Source organism: Chelonia mydas, chromosome 12, assembly GCF_015237465.2.
Source record: "Chelonia mydas isolate rCheMyd1 chromosome 12, rCheMyd1.pri.v2, whole genome shotgun sequence".
In the NCBI taxonomy this organism is placed as follows: Eukaryota; Metazoa; Chordata; order Testudines; family Cheloniidae; genus Chelonia; species Chelonia mydas.
Genome location: NC_051252.2, coordinates 514,795 through 542,228, shown reverse-complemented (window position 1 = coordinate 542,228; position 27,434 = coordinate 514,795). Strand labels below are relative to the sequence as shown.

General features: G+C 48.3%; 1 protein-coding gene and 1 long non-coding RNA gene across 7 annotated transcripts in view; both read right to left on the bottom strand.

The window, feature by feature from the left end:
• CFDP1 (craniofacial development protein 1) overlaps positions 1-27,434 on the bottom strand; it is a 123,931-nt gene that overhangs the window by 61,927 nt on the left and 34,570 nt on the right. For all 6 annotated transcript variants that reach the window (XM_037878267.2, XM_043525904.1, XM_037878268.2 and 3 more), the window contains exon 5: positions 9,751-9,861. In XM_037878267.2, coding sequence (XP_037734195.1) covers positions 9,751-9,861 — 111 coding nt within the window. The remainder of the gene's footprint in view (positions 1-9,750; positions 9,862-27,434) is intronic.
• Positions 11,292-26,081, bottom strand: LOC122462515. The gene is made up of 3 exons (XR_006285082.1): positions 26,036-26,081; positions 14,638-14,643; positions 11,292-11,629 (listed from the first exon to the last, which is right to left on the bottom strand). It is a non-coding gene; the product is annotated as an uncharacterized LOC122462515 (long non-coding RNA).

Genomic DNA, 27,434 nt, shown 5'->3' with positions numbered 1-27,434 from the left:
ACCCCAACCGCCTGCCCCGGCCCTGCATAAAATTTCCCCACCCAGATGTGGCCCTCAGTCCAAAAAGTTTGCCCAGCCCTGTTCTAGAACATGAAGGTGGGCAGCTGAGAAAACTTAGTGCAATGCTTCTGGAGGTAGGGGTGTGGGGAGGGAGTGAAAACGCTGGAGTATTTCACGGAAGCTCTGGACTGGCAACATCCTGTTTCATCCTAAAGCCAGGCCAAGGAGAGCTCAAGTGAGACCCAGCCATTCTAATGATCCTCACGGCTGCAAACGAGAAGAGGAAATCCCCACGGTTAAAGGCAGATACAAGCTCACTCGCTAGCTCATTCTTAGGCTTTTTCTGAAACGGAGAAGAATAGTTGCACAGACTGCTGCCAAGTTAAGTGGTTATAGTTCTTAGGCATTAACTGCTGTCCCTTCTAAAGCCCTAACCAGGTTCCCCCCCAAGATCTGCAACCACATTTCAAACATGTTCATCCCAGAAGGAAGAAGTCAGCACTTGTAGCCAACAAGTTTCACACTCAATCCAAGAAGCCGACTTCATTCAAAATGCTACCCGAGCCAACCTGATCAGTTCCATTTTCTAAACCTGTAGCCAGCAGGAGAGAGTAAAACCTTGGATGCAAATCAAACGTGCAGAGTACAAGCAGACTTGACAGTGTCACCTAGCCAGTGCTCTCTATGCCAGGCTATCTACAGCCGAACGGGGAAGAGAAGGAATTCAAGACAAAGGCCATTTGGTGGAATGCTAGATATGCTGCAGTCAAGGATGTCCCTTTATCACACTATGGTGCAGCTTCTCCCTTTCTTATCCCAGTTTATATTCTGAGAGGGAGGACACGATTGATGTGGCTTCCTGTTGCCCGAAAGGCTCCCAGATGTTAACTGGAGGAAAGCAGAATGTATAACATTGTCTTCCTGTGAAGGAAATATGCACCATGTCCATAAGGAAAGAGGCACTACAAAAGCAGAACAGACTGCATCCCAACCTTGGTGGAGAGACCTTAAGCCAGAGGTGGGCAAACTACGGCCCGCAGGACCGTCCTGCCTGGCCCCTGAGCTCCCGGCCGGGGAGGTTAGCCCCCAGCCTCTCCCCTGCTGTCCCTCCTCCCGCGCAGCCACGCAGGCAGAGCAGCTTGTGTCTGCCCACCTCCCAGGATTTCCAGTAAGCCTGTCCTGCTGCTCTGAGCGGCATGGTAAGGGGGCAGGGGGAGGTTGGATAAGGGGCAGGAAGTCCTGGGAGGTAGTCAGGGGGCAGTTGGATGGGGCAGAGGTTCGGGGGGGGGGGGGGTCAGGAGAGAGGGAGCGGGGGGGTGTGGATAGGGGGTGGGGTCCTGGGGGGACAGTTAGGGACGGGGGTCCTGGGAGGTGGCAGTCAGGGGACAAGGAGTGGGGCGGGGGGCTGGATGGGGCAGGGGGCCTGTCAGGTGGCGGGGGTGTGGATAGGGGTCAGGGCAGTCAGGGGACAGGGGGGGTTAGGCATTTGCAGAGGCACAACCTTCTCTACCGGCCCTCCATACCGTTTCGCAATCCCGATGTGGTCCTCCGGCCAAAAAGTTTGACCGCCCCTGCCCTAAGCCATGTCACAGTTTGAAACAAAGGAACTATTAGCACCAAACTGCCAGCCCTGTGCTTTAACCATTAGGCAATGCTTTCCTTCACTTCCCATTCCAATACAACGCCCAGCATAAGAAGATACAGGGGGCTCCCTCTGCATGTTTGCAAATGATCCAGAATAAGAATACAGCCAGCTCCATTAGCAGTTGGTTTCCATAACCGATCTCAGAGAGAGAGAAATGCACGTGACACAGGAGATGAAAGTAGAGGAGAGCAGGCTTCTCAGAACCCCTGCTGCCTGGAGGGAAAACTGCCCCCCAACTTTCATCAGAGAACTATCAAAGGACCAGTTTGGAGCGGGTTGTTTGTATTTTATAAGACAGATGCTTTAGAGAGTTTAAGTCCTCAAATAGCTGAGATTCCATTCTGCTGAGCTTAGACAAGACTAGGAAAAGAAACAGCTGATCCCAGTTAGCTCGACCTGGGGAATGTGCTCAGCCAGATCAAGGCAAAGAAATACAATGAGGCACAGAGCAACCTGGGCTCTGCTAAGCCAAGAAGCCTCCAAAGCAAAGTTAACCCCCACCACACACACTTGTGAAAGCGGCAGTAGGGCAAAGCGCCAGGGGGCCGGATTCTCATCTCACTCTGCTGTGACTCAGACATCACTCCATCCAAGTGGGTGGAGTTTTACCCATTCTGCATGTGGGCAAGGGAGAGAAGAATGAGGATCTGTGAGCTCCCTCTTGGAGGAAGATGTTTGCTGCATTCTTTGCTTTGAGCCCAATGTATCAAACACAAAAGAAGGGAAGCAAGAGAGCTCTCCAAACTCAGAGACTCCCCTCCCCCAGTTTTCCCGCAGTCCTGAGAAAATGCTTAATGACAACCCCACAGTAGGAACTGGGGGGTGGGAGGAGGAGATCCTGAACAATAACCTGTCCAGTTAGTAGAGTCTCAGCTAGGGCCCAATCCTGTGCAGTGCTAGCAGACTCAGCTCCCAGTGACTTCAACAGGAGGATGCTCAAGGGGTCAAGCCCTTGGAATGCCCTAAACAGGATTATAAGACAGCTACACCCTTGTTTAGTCAAGCTGATGACATCCATTCTTCCCCAGCCTTTAAACGCTGCTCCTTCCGTGGCAATTAATCTCAATGTAATAAACAAACAAAAGGGTAACATTAAAAAAAACAATAGCCCTGATGGATCAAAGAGGAGTCAGTTAAGAAATTAATAGTCAGCAGAAGCTAACAAGGAATAATTAGAAAGTGCCCAGGGAGATGCAAAGAAATAACAATGACGATAATAAAAACAGACCAGAGACCTGTATAGAGCTCGCTCCACTGGAAAAGCCAATGCCACACTGAAAATAGTGAATCTTCCAGACCCAAGTGGAATTAATAAGAAATATGTAAAAACTAGCTGTGGGGCACAAGTCGCACCCTGGCAGCCTCACCTCATTATGAGAAGAAAAATATATGTCCTGTACTATTTGCCTCCAGACAGTTGGCACCAGTGCAAGGAGCCAGGATTTCTCAGCCTAGCTGATTGTATACTGCCCCCTAGAGCACAGCCGGGGCACAGGCAAGGTTCTTGAAAATGTTAGTGAGGACTCAGCTGTGCAATTACACAGCGGACTAGTAAAAAGAAAATCAAGTCCAAGCAAGCATGAGCTCTGTGTCCTTTGTGCCACTGTGATGGTTACAGGCAGACCATTTTTTTCACTCCTCACCGGCAGATGAAGCTGCTGTGAAATCAGCAAAGTGTTCCAGGCACACCATAGCATGTGGTAGCCATGAGGGACAGCATTCTTTTGCTGCTCCAGTTTTAATGGTGTAGTAGCATTGGCCTGCCTTAACCAACATCCACTCCGAAAATGGACAATCCTGTCACCTCTCCAGCGCTCAAACTGCTGCACATCCTCTGTAGCAGACTGGCAGACACCAAGATCCTGGGAACACAGGACTCTTCTACTGAGGCACCCCAGGCTCAGGTGCTAAAATGCTCCATTAAGACCAGAGGAATTATCTCTGAGCGATGAGGAGGGTTGGGTCCAATTAGCTCCAACCAGGATCTAAAGCAGGCTGGAGTGCATCTCTAGGCAGAGGAGTCCTGGAAAGAAACCTTAGGAACAGCCCCGCTTGGGGAGCAAGTTTAGCTGAGATTTAGGGGGCTTAGGATGCAGCCCAGTCACATCCTCCCAGAAAGAGTCTCAAAACTGCTCCTCCCACTACCTTTAAGGCTGAGGAGGAAACAAGGCCCGGAAGCGCTTCTGCTGGGATGCGGCCACATGGCCCAGTGGAAGGCAGGGGAGTCAGGAAAGATCACACCTGCCTATATGGAGGCGAGGAGGAAGATACAAGAAAGTGTCGGGGCACAGATATTAGGGGATGATCTTTTCCAGTCTTTCGCCGAACTCCCTTGGTTTGAAGTCAATGCTATTCACATGCAGTGTGATTCCAGCAGCCTGTGTGGAGGTTCCTCCTTCATTTTATGTCCTCATCTTGCATACTGAAGGGCTTTTTTAAGAGCATGGACTACTCATGCTGTAGACCACGAAGGCTCTACTGTGTCACCGAAGACTACTAGGGACAGGCTAAACGTGCATGTTATTGACTAGACAGACTGTAATGGCTTCCCCAGTGTGAGCTCAGATGCACAGCTGTAAGAAATACTGCAGGAAAAACAATGTGGCTTTTTGGCATGGCACTTTATGGCTGAGAGCCCTTGCCCAATTTTAGTGATGGCAAATAAATGGAAGGCCTTCTTAATGCTAGCTGACACTTGTGGCAGTGACCGTAAATCCTAACAAACTAGCACTGCAATGGTACTGCAACCAGGTAAGTGGTGTAAAGTGGTAGTCTGAAACCTTGCCAGCTAACCACTAACGAACATCGCCGGGGGCATCCATACAATCGTCTGTAATCGTAGTTCAGAAGCCAGGGCATCATTGTGGGACAACTCTAATGCATCAGGACTGCAATAAGGAAGAGGCTGGGAAGCATCAGATCTATGGGAACCAAAGAGCAGGGCTCCCAAGGACTCACCTTGTCAACAAACCCTGCTGAGGGAACAGGGTTGGTTGCCTTTTATTCCTGGCTTTAATTAAAGCCAAGTGTTTAGTTTGCTCCTCTCCAGAACTGCTCCCTCCCCACCCACCGTAAACCATTGCTTTTTATAGTACGTCTGGCGTGGATGTCAAGCGTGCCAGAAATACACTTTCAGCCCCAAGTGTCCCTTCCCCAGGACCAATTAGTTACCAGGGCTTGCTAACGTGGAGATGAGAACAGGATGTTTGATTTTGCTACCATTGCTTTCCTGGATTACTTCAAGCTGTTTAGATAAAGGAAAATAAATAAATATGGGGCAGGCTGGCTGCATGCAGAATCAAAACAAACTGCTTGCAGGCTGAGGGAGGAAAAGCCTACAGAGAATCCACTCTTCATTATTAGAACTGTATCTTACACTTCAGGGGTCTAAAAGTAAAATCCAGTCAAAGAGCAGGTCATTTCACAACCGACACATGCTCCTCTTTGGGATCATTGATCCCTTACTCTTACAAAAAAAAAAAAAGGAGTACTTGTGGCACCTTAGAGACTAACCAATTTATTTGAGCATCAGCTTTCATGAGCTACAGCTCACTTCATCGGAAACCTTACTCTTACAATTACAGTTACTCTGAAGGTTCCAACGACAGCACAACTTTAATTACTGAGGATTTGTATTTCAGTAGCTTCTAGAGACACGAGTCAATATCAGGGCCCCACTGTGCTAGGTGATGTAATACACAGGGGGCAGACAGTCCCTGCCCCAAAGAGCTCACAGTGTGCTAAACAGACCAGACAAAGGGCCGTGTTATCTTCCACCAGACGGCTCCTTCTCTCACACATAGAGCTGTCATGTCAGAGCAGTCTGGAAATCCTCACTTCAGAAACATGGAGTCACTGCCGAGACACTAGCTGGGTTCAGTGTCTGGGAACTGAGTGAATTTTCTTAAGGTAAAGGTGCCTTATTCTGGCTTAAAGACACAAATCAGGCCTGTTAGTAATTTTCTTACCTGAAAGTATATTGGCTGGTTTTCAAACTGGGAGCAGAATTCTCTGAAGCATGTTTACCTTTGTGCTTAAAGGAAAGAGTCCCAATGGAGGGTAGGAGCAAACGCACCAGGATGGATTATCCCCAGTGACATGTACAAAGAAAATCACGTACAGCAAAAGTCTACCAGGAAGCCTGCTTAGGGCAGCAGGATATTAGGATATTAGAGCAGTGCACACTGGACCTGTAAGAGGCTTGCATAGACTGACTTTGCAACAGTCTAGTGCCCTTTGATTTTTTCCGACTTGAGCTCGTTCCAAACACTGAACTAAACAAAGCCCCATAAAATTACGTATTTGCCCTCATGACAGTAAGCTGTAGGGTTTAGAGTGTTTGGGGGCATACACGCCAGCAAAGGGGATGTCAGAAGTGCTTTTGGCTGTGTCAAGTCATTAGGCTGTGCCACAAACTGCTGGTCTGCAGCTAAATTTTACTCTACAACGCCAGACCATGCATGACATGCCTCCCCTTGCTGGCATGCCACCCAACTCGTCAACCTCGGCTCATGTTTTCAGCAGGCTGTTTCTGGTCTCTTCACTCAACTGGACGGGGGTCTAGTGATGGGCAACTGGCCCCATTTCATTCACTCGAGAAGCAGGACGTTTTAAAGGAGTGCCCTCATTACTCACTCAATATATTTGGGTGGGGTGCTAAGACTTCTGGGGGCACATCCCATGATTCTTTGCACTGCAGTAAACTGAGTCACACTACACATTATTGCAAAGTGTATTGTGAGAGAACTTGTCTGTCCTTTCTTGGCACTCAGAGGGAACTGTGGGGAGGCAGTGCAGGAGGTGCTAATCTGTACCCACCCTGCACACTGCTTATGTTAACAGCTGACAAGTTGTGTTCACTTGAGCCCTGTATCTCCTGACAGGAAGCCAACTCGAGTTCAAAGCACCCTCATTCCAGTGAAGGGTGCATGTGTGTGGACAGGACTCGAGTTAGAGGCAACCCTTAACCCGAGTTAACTTTGTCGTGAAGACTGCCCTACATCACAAGCATGCTATTCCATGATTCTGTCACAAGTGACAATACTAAGCTTATATACACATTCATTTCCCTAAGGACCAGACTCATCCAAGGAGCATTACAAGTCCTCATAACGGTCTATGTTTACATTTCCCCAATTTAGCTAATTGGCAAGACAATATTCAGATGGATAATTTCAGAGTGATGACCCAGCTGCAGATGCTGAAGAACTCAAGCTCTACTAGTTAATATCAGAATTAACTCACACCAAGAAACTGTCCTTTCAAACCTGCTTTAAGCTGACAGAAATAACAATGTAGTGGTTTTCATTCTACCCACATTCCAATCAAACCCATTTTAGGTCTCTTCAAACACAAAGAATCATAGAATCATAGAATATCAGAGTTGGAAGGGACCTCAGGAGGTCATCTAGTCCAACCCCCTGCTCAAAGCAGGACCAATCCCCAACTAAATCATCCCAGCCAGGGCTTTGTCAAGCCTGACCTTAAAAATATCTAAGGAAGGAGATTCCACCACCTCCCTAGGTAACGCATTCCAGTGCTTCACCACCCTCCTAGTGAAAAAGTTTTTTCTAATATCCAACCTAGACCTCCCCCACTGCAACTTGAGACCATTACTCCTCGTTCTGTCATCTGCCACCACTGAGAATAGTCTAGATCCATCCTCTTTGGAATCCCCTTTCAGGTAGTTGAAAGCAGCTATCAAATCCCCCCTCATTCTTCTCTTCTGCAGACTAAACAATCCCAGTTCCCTCAGTCTCTTCTCATAAGTCATGTGTTCCAGTCCCCTAATCATTTTTGTTGCCCTCCACTGGACGTTTTCCAATTTTTCCACATCCTTCTTGTAGTGTGGGGCCCAAAACTGGACACAGTACTCCAGATGAGGCCTCTCCAATGACAGATAGAGGGGAACAATCACGTCCCTCAATCTGCTGGTAATGCCCCTACTTCTACATCCCAAAATGCCATTAGCCTTCTTGGCAACAAGGGCACACTGTTGACTCATATCCAGCTTCTCGTCCACTGTAACCCCTAGGTCCTTCCTGCAGAACTGCTGCCTAGCCATTCGGTCCCTAGTCCGTAGCAGTGCATGGGATTCTTCCGTCCTAAGTGCACTTGCCTTTGTTGAACCTCATCAGATTTCTTTTGGCCCAGTCCTCTAATTTCCTCTGTATCCTATCCCTACCCTCCAGCGTATCTACCACTCCTCTCAGTTTAGTGTCTTGCTGAGGGTGCAGTCCACGCCATCCTCAAGATCATTAGTGAAGATATTGAACAAAACCAGCCCCAGGACTGACCCTCGGGACACTCCGCTTGATACCGGCTGCCAACTAGACATGGAGCCATTGATCACTACCCGCTGAGCCCGACAATCTAGCCAACTTTCTATCCACCTTATAGTCCATTCATCCAGCCCATACTTCTTGAACTTGCTGGCAAGAATACTGTGGGAGACCATGTCAAAAGCTTTGCTAAAGTCAAGGAATAACACATCCACTGCTTCCCCGCATCCACAGAGCCAGTTATCTTGTCATAGAAGGCAATTAGATTAGTCAGGCATGACTTGCCCTTGGTGAATCCATGCTGACTGTTCCTGATCACTTTCCTCTCCTCTAAGGGCTTCAGAATTGATTCCTTGAGGACCTGCTCCATGATTTTTCCAGGGACTGAGGTGAGGCTGACTGGCCTGTAGTTCCCAGGATCCTCCTCCTTCCCTTTTTTAAAGATGGGCCCTGCATTAGCCTTTTTCCAGTCATCTGGGACCTCCTCCGATCGCCATGAATTTTCAAACATAATGGTCAATGGCTCTGCCATCACATCCACCAACTCTTTTAGCACCCTCGGATGCAGCGCATCTGGCCCCATGGACCTGTGTTCGTCCAGCTTTTCTAAATAGTCCCAAACCACTTCTTTCTCCACAGAGGGCTGGTCACCTCCTCCCCATGCTGTGCTGCCCAGTGCAGTGGTCTGGGAGCTGACCTTGTTCATGAAGACAGATGCAAAAAAAGCATTGAGTACATAAGCTTTTTCCACATCCTCTGTCACGAGGTTGCCTCCCTCATTCAGTAAGGGGCCCACACTTTCCTTGACTTTCTTCTTGTTGCTAACATACCTGAAGAAACCCTTCTTGTTACTCTTAACATCTCTTGCTAGCTGCAACTCCAAGTGTGATTTGGCCTTCCTGATTTCGCTCCTGCCTGAGCAATATTTTTATACTCCTCCCTGGTCATTTGTCCAATCTTCCACTTCTTGTAAGCTTCTTTTTTGTATTTAAGATCAGCAAGGATTTCACTGTTAAGCCAAGCTGGTCGCCTGCCATATTTACTATTCTTTCTACACATCGGGATGGTTCGTTCCTATAACCTCAATAAAGATTCTTTAAACTACAGCCAGCTCTTCTGGACTCCTTTCCCCCCATGTTATTCTCCCAGGGGATCCTGCCCATCAGTTCCCTGAGGGAATCAAAGCCTGCTTTTCTGAAGTCCAGGGTCTGTATTCTGCTGCTCTCCTTTCTTCCTTGTGTCAGGATCCTGAACTCATCCATCTCATGGTCACTGCCTCCCAGGTTCCCATCCACTTTTGCTAAGAGATGGCTTAGGTCTAGAAAAAAATCCCCAATAGAACGTGGACACATTTCTTTTGTGCCCTAGCTAGGTAAGAAGGTTGTCCTGAGTTTTTCAAGTCATTCATAAGGACAAGCGTCACAGATCCATGGAGTGGATCTGACAGTTCCTTCAGACCTTTAATGAGAGCTGGGCTCATCCCAGAGTTCGCCGCTTGAGCAGAATCAACGCTCAGAGTAACATTCTAGCTCAGCCAGGTGAGGGGTCCAGAACAAAAAGATCAGTAATAGAAATATCACTGTTGGGACAAGATGGGGTAACAACAGAATTAGAGCCTGATCCTGAGAACTACTGAGTCCTGGGAGTTGTGCATACTCAGCGCCTCTCAGAATCAGGCCTCCAGCACTCAGTCCTGCTCCCACTGAAGTGGATACAAAGCTTCCTTTGACTTTAACAGCATAGGGTTGGGCCTTACTCACTAAGTGGGGCTCCCTCCTCCCCACAAACTCAGGCACCCCCTAGATGTAAAACACATGCACTCACCCAGAGACTGTTGGAAGGGAAGCAGGAGTCGCTGGCTGCACTTTCTCCTTCTCTTGCTGCTTCAGAAAGGATTTGGCTTCTTTTGAGGCAGCATCTACTTCTTTAGTCACCCTGTGGCACAGGAGAGACAAAGCCATGTGTCAAAGCAGAGACTCACACAGAATGGGAATCAGAGATCCAGCAAGGGAGCACAGGAAATATCGGTATCAAAGGCGATCCTGGGCCACATGCATTGTGTTAATTCCCCTTCTATTAACCACTGCAGGTGGAATCAGCATGTCTTGTTGAGATCCCATTCCAGTTGCAAACCATCTGTGTTCACGTCACAATGAAATGATAGTGAATTAGAGCTAACAGGGCTTTAAAAATTAACAGAAATGTTTATTCATTCAAACAGGCCCATCTCACTGGAAGCTACTGAATACCTCAAATGGATCACTAGAGGCAAGTCTGGTTTTTAATTGGGTGCTTGATTGTCTCATTTGCTGGTCTTCAGTAATAGCATCTCTCCCACCCACACTTCTCCCAACAATGGACTGGGCTGGCAACTACCCCCGTGACTGATGCTGGAGCAGGGAACATGTCTATAGAGACCATGCTCCGACTTAATGCTGAAAGCAGAAATTTGTGACAATTTTCTAGCTGCTATTTTTGTTTCACGCCTAGGGGATACAAAATATTGAACTTTTTTTTAATAAGTCAGTATTGCATCTGCTATGGAGAATACAAATATTAGAAAGAAAATATCCAGAAAACCACTTTATAATGAATCATTCAAAATATCCAGCTACTTTAGCCTCCTCATTTTTGCTGCCTGCCCCTAGCGATGTGTGTTTCCGGCACTCAGCTGTTCCTAATGAGATTGTCCTGGTTTGTCAAACTAAAAGCCTCACTCCCTTAAACAAAACTTAAAGCCTCTCACAACCTACTTGCAGTTCAGCCTCCACAGCCTGAAAACACCCTAAAGGAAGTGGTGTGCCTCCACGCAGCCAATCACTGCTCCCTTTGGACAGCCTCAGCGCCACCCACCACCAAACCTCACCTCCATTCATTCCGTTTGCTGGATCTGCCAGCTGAGCAGACTCATTTTCAGGTCAACACAAATTCTGGTTCTTCTCCGAAAGTGACTGTAAAAATCTCTTCCTCTGATTCCTAAGACCTGCTCCCTGGGAAAATCCAGACCCACCGCTGCTGACCTTTTATTCCTCAGAACCCTGCTGAGCCAACACAGCTACGAAGAGCAAGCTGGAGCCTATTAGGTCCTGTAGCGGTGTGGCTAACCCGTTCCTAAAATAGAAGGGGTTAAAAGCAGCCCTGGAGAGGGCAGTGGCTGGGGCTGGCTGACTGGGGAAGCAGCCGCAGCTGGGCCACGCCCCAGTCAGGCCCCAGCTGGCCTGTATGAAAAGGCTGGGAGCCAGAGGCCCCAGGAGTCTCTTTCCGGGCTGGGAGAGAGCAGGGCCTGGCTGCCTGCCTGACAGGGTACTGAGGGTGGTGCTGTGCTGGGGAAGGAGCAGGCTGAGGGAGGGTGCTCCAGGCTAGCAACTCCCCAGGCTGTAGGGCCTGGTCCAAGGCCCATAGAGGTACTGGGAGGCAGAGGAAGGCAACAGGTCCGAACCCCCTTGCCTACGATGAGTGGCCTTTATACGGCAGTCTGCCCCAGGGAGCGGGGGCTTGGTGATGACTGGCAGCAGCCCAGACTGAGGCAAGGTGGGGATAGTGGGTTGGGGGTTCCCCAGGAAGGGGAGACCCAGAGGCAGAGTGTGGGGGTACTGCCAGGGGGCAGAACCCCAGAGAAAGGGGCACTGGGGTCTGTGAGGGACACGGGGGCCAGAGCTGTACGGATCACCGGCCTGCAGACGGCGCTCCACGTTGGAAAGAGCTAAGTCCTGGATGACCAGCAGGAGATGCTGCTGGGTGAGTCTGGCTCCTTTTCAGGTCCCTACATGGGACATGAAACAATTGCTGACTGTAGACTCAGACCTGAAGGTTATCGTGATCATCTAGCCTGACCTGTGAATCGCAGGCCACAGAACCTCACCCACCTACTCCTGTAACAGATCCAAAACCTCCAGCTGAGTTACTGACATCCTCAAATCTTGATTTAAAAACTGCAAGTTACAGAGAATCTGCTCTAGTTCAAATCAGCAAGTGACCCTGCCCCACGCTGCAGAGGAAGGTGAAAACCCCCCAGGGTCCCTGCCAATCTGCCCTGGGGGAAAATTCCTTCCCACCCCCAAATATGGTGATCAGTTAGATCCTGAGCACGTCAGCAAGACCCATCAGCCAGACACCCGGGAAATAATTTTCTGTAGTAACTCAGAGCCCTTCCCACCCAATGTCCCATCTCTGGCTGCTGGGGATATTTGCTACTAGCAGTTGCAGACTGCTTACAATGCCATGCGGCCCATCTCATCATGCCATCCCCTCCATAAACTTAGACTTAAAACAAGCCAGGTTTTTTGTCCCCACTGCTCCCCTTGGGAGGCTGTTCTGGAACCTCACTCCTATGATGGTTAGATACTTTCATCCAATTTCAAGCCTAAAACTGTTAATGGCCACTTCCACGTTATATCTATTTGTTCTTGTGCCCATATTGGCCCTTAACTTAAATAACTCCTCTCCCTCTCTGGTGTTTATGCCTCTGATGTATTTAGAGAGAGCAATCACATCTCCCCTCAGCCATTGTTTGGTTAGGCTAAACCAGCCAAGCTTTTTGAGTCTCCTCTAGTAAGGTAGGTTTTCTTTTCCTCGGATCATCCTAGTAGCCCTTCTTTGCACCTGTTCCAATTTGAGTTCACCTTTCTTAAACATGGGAGCCCAGAACTGCACACAGTATTCCAAGTGAGGTCTCACCAGTGCCTTGTATAATGATATCAACACTTCCCTGTCTCTACTGGAAATACCTCGCCTGATGCATCCTAGGACTGCGCATCACATTGATGTCTCATAGTCATCCTGTGATCAACTCATACACCCAGATCTTTCTCTCTCTCTGTCACTTCCAACTGATATGTTCCCAGCTCATAGCAAAAATTCTTGTTGTTAGTCCCTAAGTGCATTCCCTTGCACTATTAAATATATCTATTATTCCAGTTTTCAAGGTCCTCCAGATCTTCTCAGATGATATTCTGATCCTCCTCCATATTGGCAAGACTTCCAACTTTGCATAATCCCAAATCTTATTAGCACTTTTAGTCCCACTTTTCATGCCAAGGTCATTTATGAAAATGTTAAATAAGACTGATCCCAAGACTGATCCCTGAAGAACTCCACTAATAAGCTCCCTCCAGCCTGACCGTTCCCCTTTCAGTATGACCCGTTGTAGTCTCTCCTTTAACCTATGTTCCAATCAGTTACACCAGAGCACATCAAAGGAATGCAATGAGGTTACACAGGGGTCACTGAGATCAGAATCTTGCCTACAGACTCGTTTATTACAGTTGATGTGCAAGAGGAAAACCCAGCCTAACTCTCAGACCCTTGGATAAGTTTCCAAGGCTGGCAGGAGAAAAATGCTTTAGACTTGTTGACTTAGAGACATTGACAGGGGAACAGATGAGGAATTCCCAGTGTGTTGTTTATAAAGAGTCAACATTCAGCAAAAACAGCACCTTAAGGCCAGCAGGAAGCGATAAGGTGAGGGGATGAAGGAAAAAGACCTTCATCTTCCTCCCTGCAGCCCAAATATGGAGGGAAAGGAATGCTGAAAAGTAAATTAACATCTGTGCTAATTGATTCTTGCCCCAGCCTTGTTCATTCAGTGCAGAAAGGAGAAATTAGCTTCATTTAGCTTTGCCACCTGCATTTCCAATGGACAGCTGTCATGTGGACTGAAGCCATTTCAAAGCAAGGAATATTTACAAGTGTTTGCAGATCAGATTGAAAGGGGAAAAATTAATTCAGGAAGAAACAAAATCCTTGTTACAGCAGCGTTACAATTTAGAACATCCAGAGCACGCTACCCATGCACAGCCCTCAGAGATAATGCTCATGTCGTGCCATATTTATATACCAATGGTTATTGTACTTTTCATTAATTTCATTAGACAGAATAAACTCATCGCCTTTATGCAGCAATTAGCTGGAACTCCCCAAGGAGCCCTAACAGCGGTGAATGCCGGGCTCAGATTAAAACCATTGCAGTGTCTATTTTTAAATGCACCAGCTTGAGGAAGCGGCTCAATTCCCCTCACTGCTGTGCAGCAAAATCGGTTCTCGTGCATTTTGCACAAAGGTGACAGCTCATGGAGATGCTCTCCTGGCTGTTATCACCCCCACATGTGCTTTCACCCAGTCCTGAAGCTTGTCTCCAAGGCATAAAGACAGTGACAAACAGCCATGAGAAACATCAAAGCAACTCAAGGGATACAGGAGTTCAACAGACATGGAACGGAATTCTATGGCTCTAGGCCCCCTGCTCTCCAGTCTGCCCCAGGGGAGCTTTCTGCTGGGGAGCCAAACTAGCTGTTCAACTCCAGCAAATTTTTGGCACTTGATAGCCTTGGCCTGGGGGAGACAGCGAAGAGGGAGCAGCAGTCTGGGAATAAAGCAAGGGTTACAGGAGGAAAATTGGAACTGGGAGCATGCCACTATTAACTCTGTACGCGCCGATCAAGAATAATGGCCCATAAGCTCTTTGGAGCAGGGACAGCATCCCTGACAACCTATTTGTACAGCATCTAGCATAATGAGACGCTGATCCTGATTGGCCCCCATTACTCTGGTATCTGAGCACCTCACAATCTTTACTGGATTTATCCTCATCTGCACCCGTGAAGCAGGGCAACCCTATTACCCCATTATACAGATGAGGAATGGAGACACAGAGAGACTAAGTGACTTTCCCAAGGTCACCCAGGCAGTCAGCAACAGAAGAGGGAAGTGAACCCGGGTCTCCCACATCCTGCTATGCATCCGATGAAGTGAGCTGTAGCTCACGAAAGCTCATGCTCAAATAAACTGGTTAGTCTCTAAGGTGCCACAAGTACTCCTTTTCTTTTTACGAATACAGACTAACACGGCTGTTACTCTGAAACCTAATAATAGCAGTGATTGCATGGGAGCGTATGGTGGTTTTGCATAGATCCTCTCCTACTGGTGCTGCCTTCAAAGACACACAATTGGGAAACAGCTCATAATATTCTGCATTTCTGGAGCTCTTTGCCTCAGGCAGTGCTCCAGCATTTAACCTCACAACCCCACTGTGCTCTTGGTAAGTCTGATGCCCACTTCACTGCTGAGCGAACTGCAGTGCACAGTACGTGCCCAAGGTCACAGAGCCAGGAACAGCACCCAGGAGTCCTGGCTCCCTCTGCTCTGATCACACCACAAGACACCACTGCCCCAGATTATTAGGAAAGAAACTGGCCAAAGAACATTATGAAGTTTAAGATTCCCAAGAAAATACCTGACTAGATTTGCTCATGTACAATGTGACAAAGACCATACAGCAGAGATGCCCAGTGAGCACAGTCACATTAGCTGAGCTTCCACAGTTCACCCCCACCTAGTGCTGAATCTGGCAAAGCTACGGCTAGGTCCCTCAACGCGAAGGCAGGATCAGTACCGAGGAGGCCCTCTGCACTTCATTGGGAGGAGACAGGCTTGCTTCACACCTCGGCTTAGAGCAACAGCAGTGGTGGTTGGATGTACAACAAAGCACTTTGTCTGCAATAATTTACCATTCCCTTTGGCCTGTCAACAGCTGCTCTGAATTTATTTTTAAAAAATCATTAGCCATCGCAGCACCAAGATACAGATGCGGCGCACAGCCTGTTTTGCCAGCACCACACAGCTGGGGACGGAGACAAGTGTCAGAAAACGAATTAAAATGAAGATAATTATCTTCGAAGATAAGTCCATCACAAGAGAGCTATACTGCCTCATAAAACGACACAAAAGCAACTCAGCAGCAATTTACGGCTGGGCCGATGCCGGCAGTGACTTTGCATCATTCCAATGTAACTGACAAATGAAAGAATATTAAAAGGCTTTAATGGGCACCAGCTCAGAGCATGTACATTTCACCCGTCCTCAGATCCCTGGCCAGGGGAAAGTAATAATGGAGGCCAGGTTTTCAAGAGACAATAGCTCACCATGTGCTAACCTAGGCACTCCCTGCTCTGCAGTGACAGAACTGGGAGCTGCTACTCCATCTGGAAGAAATCACAGTCATTACTAAAGAAAATTACAAGACCTTTTGCTACTAAATACTTGGTAAGTAACTATTTGCCTGGCTGTTTACCAGGATCTTATTCACACTTTCTTACCCAGGAATAAACATGAAAATAAATATATTGTCAACATTAAAATAAGTACAGATGTGTCTCACCCACTCAGGTACCCTGTAATTTGCACACACAAATCTGCTGCCTCTCCTCATTTCTCCATAGAGATTTAATACAGTAGCCGAGTGTTGCTATGAATCTCCTCAGGCTTGTACAAAATATAATAATACAGAACATTATTGTTGTTTGTATGGCACTAGCATAAGGAAAGGCAGTGTTGCCTAGGGGATACAGCAATGGACTGGACTCAGGAGACCTGGCTTCTATTCCTGACTGCCACCGGCGGGCTGGGGACCTTATGCCAGTCACTTCCCCACTCCGTGCCTCAGTTTCCACATCTTTAAATTGGAGACGATGCTACTGACCTCCTTTGTAAAGCAGTATGAGATCTACTGATGAAAGGTCCTAAATAAGAGCTAGGTATTATTAGTGCCTGGAAACCCCTGACACAGAGCACAAGACAGCTGCTTCCCCAAAGACCTTACATTCTAAGGACAGTACTAACGATAACAGTAAGGGTGTCTAACATTTACAAGCGACATATGAGATCGAGTGAATATGTGAAAACTAACCTAAGTCACCTTTGTCAAACAAACACATAAAGCACATTTTGCAGTGCAGTGACCTTGCTTTTGAGATGTTAAATTGTGAAACCCAGCACTTCACAAGTCTTCCAGTCATTAGTGAAGGTCTGACTACAGGGCCTGAAAAAGTTTAAGGACATTCTCCTCCTATCTGGCTAGTAGTTCTTTTGATCCAGCTTTATAAATAATATTTCATTCATAGATCTTAAAGCACTTCACAAGGAGGCCATATTACATGTGGGGAAAATTAAGGCAAAGAAGAGTAAAGCAACTTGCCTACGGTCATGAGACAGATGAGGTGCAGAGCTTAGAACAGAGCCCAGGACTACGGACCACATTGCCTCACAGAACTTCACCGTGAACAGACAATACAAATACAATTTCCCTTAACGCAGCACCTCCTGTTTTTACCAGGAGCCTCATGCAGGCAGACAAGCAACCTTACCACCCCACTCTGCGTCCCCAAACTCAAAGCCTAAAACCAGTATTCTAACAACAATTTCTTAATGCTTTCCACAGATCCAGTCTGGTCTACACAGAGATTTTGTACCACCATAGTTATACTGATACATCTTCTAACATGGATGCAATTATACTGGTATAAATGTGCTTATTCTACTGCACCCACATTAAGGCAACTTTACCGCTCTAACTGTAGAGCTATAGTTAAAGTGGTACATCGTGTGTGTGTAGACAAGACCTTAGAGTTACTGTACAGTATGCCTTCACTGCACAGTTAACCCAGGTGGATCAGCACCCAGGTTGGCCTAGCCTGGGTATGAGCAGCCACACTCCAGAACCTCACTGATGCTTCATTCACCCATGTGTACTGGGGGTGTATCCCAGGGTTCTCTGTGTTGAGATGCTCTATAATTCTTTCCCAGTCAACTGCGTCAATTGTGGGAGAAACTGTCTGCCCTTCAGGGGGAATTGTGGGAAAGCACTGGAGGACTATAAGAACTCAAGTGGTTTGGCTGAATTCTCGCTACAAAGTGGGTGGGTCCCAGCTAGGGTGACCAGATGACTCAATTTTATAGGGACAGTCCTGATATTTGGGGCTTTGTCTTATATAGGTCCCTATTACCTCCCACCCCCTGTCCTGATTTTTCACACTTGCTACCTGGTCACCCTAGTCCCAGCCCAAGTTAAATATAGCCTGGGTTCTAACCGATACTCCCAGCAAGGTCAGCTAACCTAGGGTTAAAGCATCTCTAAACCCAGGTGTAACAAGGAGGCTGCTACCTTAGCACCCACTTGTGGCCAGGGGTGCCTCTGCAGTGTCCTGCCTCCTGTTTCCCTTTCTTCAGGGCTCCTTAAACCACACTGTCTCTCTGCCAATTGCAGCCCTTCTTGGGGGCTGGTTTCTCCATCAAGTTAACAAAGTTCTCAAAAACCAAACACAAAACCAAAATCTTCCACCCAGCCTTAAGCTGGGCACTGCCCCGCCTCCGCAAGGTCTGAGCAGTTGGGGAAGATGCAAAGCCAAAGGAAAACAAAATGTTCAATTGGGTGTTCTTCCCCAGCCCCAACTCCCTTCTCCAGGGACAACCGCAGGAGACCCTCTCTCCCCGCAGCTCCCCTTTAGCTCTCATCCCACTGAACTCCCCGACCCTTTACAGCCTGGTGCAGCCCTGCCTCGTTAACTGGCTCCTTTGGGAGCACCTGCTCTGGTAGAGGGGCGCTGGACCTATTTCAATCACAGGGGATCAGCCACCTCGTGACACCAGGTAAAGGTTGGTGTGTGTGGACACAAGGGGGGCTTGGGCTAATACCTGGATCAGAGCTAGGTTAACTGCAGTGAAGACATACCCATAGTTACCCATAGTTGTTGAGCAGCTGTAAAAAAGAAAAAGAGACCTCCCAGCACCACCATTTCCCATGCCAAGGAGCCCTTGCCTCCGCAAACGAACTGGGAAATGGGAGTAGAAGATTTTCAAATATAAATCAGGGTTTCAGAGCTATCCGCTCATGACAACAACCCTCTTAGCAACAGCAGCAACTAAGCCAATACAGCCTAGTTTCAATATTGCTTTTATAATATTGAGTCAGTTTGGATAAAACATTGAACTTAATCTATTAAACCCTGAAGCTTAGTACTTGAATTCAATAGGAGAGAGGGGCTATAACATACTAGCTCTTCTCTGGTCCATATTCTGGCTTCAGGCACAAGTGAAATAAGTTTTGTGCTCTCCGCCTGGTCCTGGATAGATACTGGACCACATCCCACACCTTGTTACACAATCTGACCTTCTGCCCCTGGGATGCAGAGGGCCAGAAATGCAGAATGCTGCAGGTCAGGACTCAGGGGCTTTGGCAGTCATATGAAGCTCAGTACTGGAACAGCAAGGGGGTCCTTATTGAGCACAGCCGTGTGTGTGAGAGGAAGAAAGGCACAGAACTGGTGTCCAGCACTAGAAAGGGAGGATAACATCAGGCCAGGAGAGAAGCACATGGGCAAAGCTCCATGAAGAGAGCATGCAGAGGATCTCTGCACTGCACCTGGGTTATGACCAGCCCAGCCCTTATGCTACTGGTCTCCAAATTTGCACACAAGCCTTTCCCGACGCAGCTCAGCACAACAACGCTGGCGACACTGGCCAATGCAGCTTTCTTCAAAACAACAAAAGTGTTGGGTGAACAAAGAAGCATAGACTGAGAAGGCGTGTGCCAGCACTGGGGTAGAAGGGAACTCCTTCAGTCCAGCCACACCCCTAACTGCAGTGCTAACCCTCCCTCCGCCCTTCTGTGCTCAGAGTGGAAAATTCCTGCTCTTTTGCCTGTCACATCTCACAACAGCCAGCCCTGCTCAGGGATACTGGTCCAGCCTAGACCTGCTGGACAATCCTAATACTTCTTCCCGCAAGGGGAAAATTCGGCTAGTTATCCCTTTTTGAATAGTCCCAGCTGGGTTTGGCCTATTTTACAGGCCACCAGCTTTCTGTAAGCACTGCAGAGCAGACACTTATTTGTTGCAGGTTTTTGTAAATCACTTTCCACCTCTCCTTTGGACTAGACAGAGAGGAAATGTTTCCCCTTCTGGATCTCACATGCCCTAGCCTAATTGCTTGGGTGCTCTCCCCAGAGCTAGCTGCACTTTAAGAGTTAAGGGGTTAACCATCCTGCAAGGTGGTGAAGCCATGGGAGTTGTGGATGCTCAGCTCCTTGCAAGATTAGACTCCCAGGGTCAAAGTAATGGGTGGGTTGGGCCTGGGTGCTGGCTCTGCTAATGTGAAGAGGCCCAGGAATTCCCCCTGGCAGGAACAGCTGCACCCCATCCTACTTGAGGAGAGTGTGCATGGCTGAGCTAGCTCTATGCCCAGGCTATCCCTGGCTGCCTGGCTATGGCACAAAGCCACCTTTACCTCCCCTCTCATTAATCTCTGCACGTAAGCACAAGCTCAGTGCAGGGATGAACTGGCCCCTATGTCGTTTCCACGCGACATGCTGCTCTGAGTTAGACATTACTCCTCGGCCCTCAAAAAAAAAAAAAGCACCCACCAAACCCAGCTGCTCCAGCCAGTCAGAAGAGGCCATGCTCTCGAGAGCCAAATGGGAAAGGGGCTGAACGTCTCCTTAGCCCACAAAACTTGGCCAAGATCACAGCTGGGAAGAAGGTGGCAGGTGACCCCTGAATCACCAATCTCACGTTTCTGGAAACTCCAGGCAACTCCCACCTCCCTTGTTTATATGGCTGAGAACAGTCCCGCCCTCCTTCCCGTTTTCTCACTCCCCGCGTTCCTCAAACACCAGCCTCAGGCGTTTCCTTCCATTCCCGCCTGAGGTTGCACTGCAATGGGAGTCTGCTTCTGTCCCACTGACAGTAACAGCCTTGCATAGGCAGCTGGCCTATCCCCTCAGCACAGGAAGGCCTGAGTCCCTGGCCAGAGTCTGCTTCAGGCCCTCATCTCAGAGCTCAGCCTTATTCCTTCCACATAAACCTAGTGCAGTGCATCAAGCAACCTGGCCTCCTAAACCAAGGCCCCCTTGCAGGGGCCGCTCAATTCCCTACAGATTTCCACTCTACAGGCCACTTGCCTGAGAGTCATCCACAAACTGGGCTCTGTCCTCCCCGGCCGGAGCTTCCAGCCAGAGGAACCCTGCTCCCAAATGTTTTGTACCAGTCCCCCTACAGGAAGTCCCCCTGCTCCATGGCCTGCCACAGGAGCAGAGCCAACCCACTCCCTGTAGCTCTCCCCACTGTGGGAGCCTTCCTGCTCCTCCACCCCGAACTGGACTACAGTGCAGCTTTTATAATCACCTGATCCCTAGCTACCTCTCAGCTGAGACTGACCAGCTAACCAGTCACAGGTGAGGCTGGGCCCCAACTCCCCTTAAAGGGCCAGGTCCCAGGTATACCTCTCTAGCATCCATCAGACTCCCTGACTCTTCAAATCCCAGAGCTTCTCCCTCTGGACCACCTGCCAAGGCTCCTCACAAACAAAGCAATCATACACTACTGGGTTACTAGGGGACAGATTTTCAAAAGAGTTCAGCACCATGGGTTCTGAGCTGTTTGGAAAATCTGGTCTCTGTCAGACTTGGGGCAGCTGGGTGCTTTTTAGAAAATCTGGCCTGCTTTCTCAGTCTCCATGTAACTCAGCCACTTCTCCCCTACCTGTCTGACACAGAGCAGCCTTGTGCTTACGTGCAGAGATTAATCTTCAGTGATCCAGCCTGTGGGTCTTTTGTACCAACCACTCTATAGGAAAACAAGTGGCACGGATTTGCTTAGGAGTAAATAATTCCCAAACCACATTCTAACTCATAAACCTTTAGGACAACCGTCACCTTGAGGGTTGCTTTTCAGAATCCCATTTTCTTCTGAACAGACAAGATCTAGCTGTTGAGGCAGATGAAATTTAAGGACTACATTATTTTCATAGAATCGTAGGACTGGAAGGGACCTCAAGAGGTCATCTAGTCCAGTCCCCTGCACTCATGGCAGACTAAGTATTAACTAGACCAGGGGTAGTCAATAGGTGGGCTGCAGGCCAAATCCGGACCACCAGATGCTTTTGAACGGAACGCAAAATCTTTTTATGTACTTTTTATTATCATTTTTTAAATTATTATTATTATTTTCTCTGGCATCTGGATCTTGACTATACCTTGACCAAGTAAGTTAGACCGTGACAAAAAATAATTGACTACCCCCGATCTAAACCATCCCTGACAGGTGTTTGTCTAACCTGCTCTTGAAAATCTCCAATGATTCCACAACCTCCCTGGCCAATTTATTCCAGTGCTTAACTACCCTGACAGTTAGGTTTCAGAGTAGCAGCCGTGTTAGTCTGCATTCGCAAAAAGAAAAGGAGTACTAGTGGCACCTTAGAGACTAACCAATTTATTTGAACATAAGCTTTCGTGAGCTACAGCTCACTTCATCAGATGCATTCAGTGGAAAATACAGTGGGGAGATTTATATACACAGAGAACATGAAACAATGGGTGTTATCATACAGACTGTAACAAGAGTGATCAGGAAAGGTGAGCTATTACCAGCAGGAGAGCGGGGGAGGGGAGGGAGAGAAAACCTTTTGTAGTGATAATCAAGGTGGGCCATTTCCAGCAGTTAACAGGAACTGTGGAAATAGTTTTACTTTGTGTAATGACACATCCACTCCCAGGCTCTATTCAAGCCTAAGTTAATTCCCAGAGCAGTGCGCAGCAGGCAGGCAGGAAGCCACCTTAGGCTGTGTCTACACTGCCACCTTTCAGCACTAAAACTTTAGTCATTCAGGGGTGTCAAAAAACACCCCCCAGAGCGACAAAAGTTTTGGCGCTGAAAAGTGCCAGTATAGACAGCGCTTTATTACCGGGAACCGCGCTCCTGGCGATAAGCTACCACCCCTCATTCGGTATAGTTATTTTTTATCGCTGGGAGAGCTCTCCCCAGGGATAAAGCATGACTACGCTGGCCACATCACAGCGTTGCCACGGCCGCGCTGTAACGTGGGGTGTCCCGCTGCGCTGCCAGTGGTGGAGGAAGCGGCTGGGGGCCCCTGGGCCCTTTTAAATTGCCCAGGGGCAGCAGTAGGGGCCGGGAGGCACGTGGGGGTGGCAGGTGGAGGAGAGACCCGGCCCCAAACATTGGTGGAACTGGGCCCCTGGGCCCTGAATATTCATGGAGCCTGGGCACCCCTGGCCCCAACCTTTAGTTTGTTCCTTAGTCAAGCTGGGTGGATGCAGTTAGCTCTTGTAGATTTTCTTTGTAAGTCAATGCAATATGGTGCTCCCATCTTGTAACCTGGATTTGAAAGGGGGTACAATAAAAGCCACAGATTGATCAATACTCTGCTAGTCTCTCTGATTCTTCCTGTACAGCAGATTTACTTTCATTATGGGAAACACCCCTCACCTGAGGGAGGGGTCTCCTGGGTCCAAAAGACCACATGCTAAAACTGCACCTTAAAACTACAAATGTCGGGACAAAGATGGTGAATGCTATGGTAACAGATGCTACATACTATAACCAGAGAGAAAAATATCACCCAAGGGAGAACAGACTAGGCCTGGTTTTGTTTGTAAGGAGTTAATGACAGAGTGACAAGTCCAGCTTCCCTTCCCCAAGTCTCTTGTGGAGGAGAGGAAAGTGATCAGGAACAGTCAGCATGGATTCACCAAGGGAAAGTCATGCCTGACTAATCTAATTGCCTTCTATGACGAGATAACTGGCTCTGTGGATGAAGGGAAAGCAGTGGATGTGTTGTTCCTTGACTTTAGCAAAGCTTTTGACATGGTCTCCCATGTCAAAATAGGCTATTACCTATAGCTATTACCTACCTGGATAGGCTATTACCAGCAGGAGAGTGAGTTTGTGTGTGTGGTTTTTGGAGGGGGGTGAGGGGGTGAGAGAACCTGGATTTCTGCAGGAAATGGCCCACCTTGATTATCATACGCATTGTGAAGACAGTGGTCACTTTGGATGGGCTATTACCAGCAAGAGAGTGAGTTTGTTTGTGGGAGGGCGGAGGGTGAGAAAACCTGGATTTGTGCTGGAAATGGCCCAACTTGATGATCACTTTAGATAAGCTATTACCAGCAGGAGAGTGGGGTGGGAGGAGGTATTGTTTCATGGTGTCTGTGTATATAATGTCTTCTGCGATTTCCACAGTATGCATCCGATGAAGTGAGCTGTAGCTCACGAAAGCTCATGCTCAAATAAATTGGTTAGTCTCTAAGGTGCCACAAGTCCTCCTTTTCTTTTTGGTCTCCCACAGTATTCTTGCCAGCAAGTTAAAGAAGTATGGGCTGGATGAATGGACTATAAGGTGGATAGAAAGTTGGCTAGATTGTCGGGCTCAACGGATAGTGATCAATGGCTCCATGTCTAGTTGGCAGCTGGTATCAAGTGGAGTGCCCCAAGAGTCGGTCCTGGGGCCGGTTTTGTTCAATATCTTCATAAATGATCTGGAGGATGGTGTGGATTGCATCCTCAGCAAGTTTGCAGATGACACTAAACTGGGAGGAGAGGTAAATACTCTGGAGGGTAGGGATAGGATACAGAGGGCCCTAGACAAATTGGAGGATTGGGCCAAAAGAAATCTGATGAAGTTCAACAAGGACAAGTTCAGAGTCCTGCACTTAGGATGGAAGAATCCAATGCACCGCTACAGACTAGGGACCGAATGGCTCAGCAGCAGTTCTGCAGAAAAGGACCTAGGGGTTACAGTGGACGAGAAGCTGGATATGAGTCAACAGTGTGCCCTTGTTGCCAAGACGGCCATTGGCATTTTGGGATGTATAAGTAGGGGCACTGCCAGCAGATTGAGGGACGTGATCGTTCCCCTCTATTCGACATTGGTGAGGCCTCATCTGGAATATTGTGTCCAGTTTTGGGCCCCACACTACAAGAAGGATGTGGAAAAATTGGAAAGAGTCCAGCGGAGGGCAACAAAAATGATTAGGGGACTGGAACACATGACTTATGAGGAGAGGCTGAGGGAACTGGGGATGTTTAGTGTACGGAAGAGAAGAATGAGGGGGGATTTGATAGCTGCTTTCAACTACCTGAAAGGGGGTTCCAAAGAGGATGGCTCTAGACTGTTCTCAGTGGTGGAAGAGGACAGGACAAGGAGTAATGGTCTCAAGTTGCAGTGGGGGAGATTTAGGTTGAATATTAGGAAAAACTTTTTCACTGTGAGGGTGGTGAAACACTGGAGTGTGTTACCTAGGGAGGTGATGGAATCTCCTTCCTTAGAAGTTTTTAAGGTCAGGCTTGACAAAGCCCTGGCTGGGATGATTTAATTGGGGATCGGTCCTGCTTTGAGCAGGGGGTTGGACTAGATGGCCTCCTGAGGTCCCTTCCAACCCTGATATTCTATGATTCTATGATTCTAGGAAACACAATGGTCCTCCGGGCTTCAACGTCTGGCAGTTACTAAAATGTCATAAGCTGTTCTTTGTCCTGGGTGGAAATCCAAAGGCTGCAAAGCTGGCTCTGTCAGCATCTATTCAGACATCAAAAATACTTGTCTAAGCCCATAGCCGTCAGGAATGAGGAGGTGGTTTGGAGACTAGGGGAACACAGCAAAAAAGTTACAGCAAGTTTGGCTCGGAAGCCTTTGGAATAAAACCATAAGAGGCTCTTGGTCCCTCTGTGTATAACCCAACAGCAAAAGAGCAGCTTTGAAACATGGACAGCTCGCTCAATTCCTTATGCTTTGAGATCCGTCGATACCAGGCATGTTTCTTTACAGCCAAGCTAAGTCCAAGTGGTCACGCTATCAACTGATACTACCAAGGAAAACAGCGATTCAAAAAACAAAACCCTTCCTCCACCTGCGGCCCAACTATGTTGTCCAACTGTAGCAGGGTGGATACCCGCTCTGGCTCTGACAGGGCTGAGGCCAGCCTGGGAGAGGGCTGGGGCTGTGGGGAAAAGCCCAGCCAGATTCAGGGAGAAGCTGCAGCTGTGGCCAGCTCAATCAGGCCCAGCTGGCCCCTATAAAAGGCTGTGAGCCAGGAGCCCAGTCAGTCTCCCTCTGCCTGTAGAGGGAGAAGGGCCTGGCTGCAAGGTGCAGAGCAGGACACCTAGATTGGAGCAGGGCTGGGGGAGGGGCTGGGAGCTCGGGCCTGGAAAGCCCCAGTCTGCTGGCCTGACTACAGGCTGAATAGGTGCAGGGTTGCAAAGGGGCAGCCCACGGGCGGAGGCAGCAGATCCAAAAACCCTTGCCTGTGATGAGTGGCATATACACTGCAGTCTGACCCCAATACAAGGGCCTAAGTGGGGACTGGCAGTAGCCCAAACTGAGGTGAGGTGGGGTTAGAGGGTGGGGGTTCCCCTAGGTGGGGAGACCCAGAACCCGAGAGTATGGGGATACTGCCGGGGGGGAGCACCGGGTCCTGGGAGGGACACGGGGGCTGGCGGTAAGGTGGATCACTGGCCCTGCAGAGGGCGCTCTGGGGCTGGACGAGCTAATTCCCAATGACTACCAGCAGGAGGTGCCACAGGGGTGAGTCCAAACGTTTACACCAACCCTGCCCCTTTTCTGAGTTTGAGGCACAAACCACAACAGATCAACTAAATCTTGGAAGCTACTGTCCTCTTCTAAGATCTAATGCACAAGAAGAATATTTTGCATGTGGTTTGCCAGCATTGTGCTGTTCAATCCCCCAGGAGGCAAGTCGTGTTGTCTTTGTTTTCCAGATGCGGAAACTGATGCACAGAAGAGCTGAAGTTATGCCATCACTGCCTGCTGCAAGGTTCTTACATTTTCCTCTCAAACATCTGGTACTGGCCACTGTTGTAGGGATAAGATCCTTGGCCAGATAGACCCTGATCTGATTCAGTCTGGATCAGACTTAGCCAGGTGACACAACAAATCCGCAGGAGACAGGGAAAAGAACTCAGATTTCCTGACTATTCGTCTTGTACTTTAGCTGGGGTGCTGCCATGGTCCTGAGTTTGGTATAAATACCTCCGTAGCCACAGGAGGAGACTCCTTCTCTACTACACTGAAGATGCTTTTCAACCCCCCCCCTCCCCCCCCCCCGTCACCACCTACAATATTCCAGTGCTGACTGAAGACAAGGCACCAGCAGCAAATAAAAACACCCCACCAGAAAGTAACTGAAAGGGGAGAGATGAGGAGTAGAGTTCATCATCAAGTTCACTGTGCGTGATCATGGTGATGGGAGTCCTCAAAATACCTAGCACAGGTTGGAAAGATCCAGCTGACAATTCTGAAGATGCTTTGAGACTCCCTCCTTGAGGGTTACACACACACATGAGATCTTTCATTTTCCTCACACTGGTTAGTTACTGGCTTTGGTGATTTGGCAAACCGTTTGCACGAATGTATGAATTCTGGGTGATATTATGAAAGGTTACTAGGAAAAGTAAGAAAGAATTGAGGGGAGTCAAGGCGGCGCCACCTCACATAGCCAGGCGAAAGGCTATGGCCGCTAGGTGTGAACGCTGCCTCCTATGGGTATTGCTAGGCAAAATTCTCTAGCTCCGGTGCACAAAATTCTCTAGCTCTAAGTGGAATATACGGCTGCATCTACTCGCAGAAGAAGCGCCAGTGAACCCCATGCATAATGTATAGGAGAATAACTGATGCCTACACTTAATGACATCAGCTTTGGTCAATAGTTGTCAATTATTAGCTAAAATCAGACCCAACCCTCCTCCCCAGGGAAATCTCCTTATTTGTCTATATTCCCTGAAGTTTCAGAAAGGTTATCCAAACTTGCCAGGAAATCCTTTCAGAAGCTTTATGCATCTCCTCAGAGGTATCATACTTTCACTTACTGAGTTCCAAAATCAATAGCTGCTTTTGAAATCGGAAAAAGCCAATATAAACTGCAC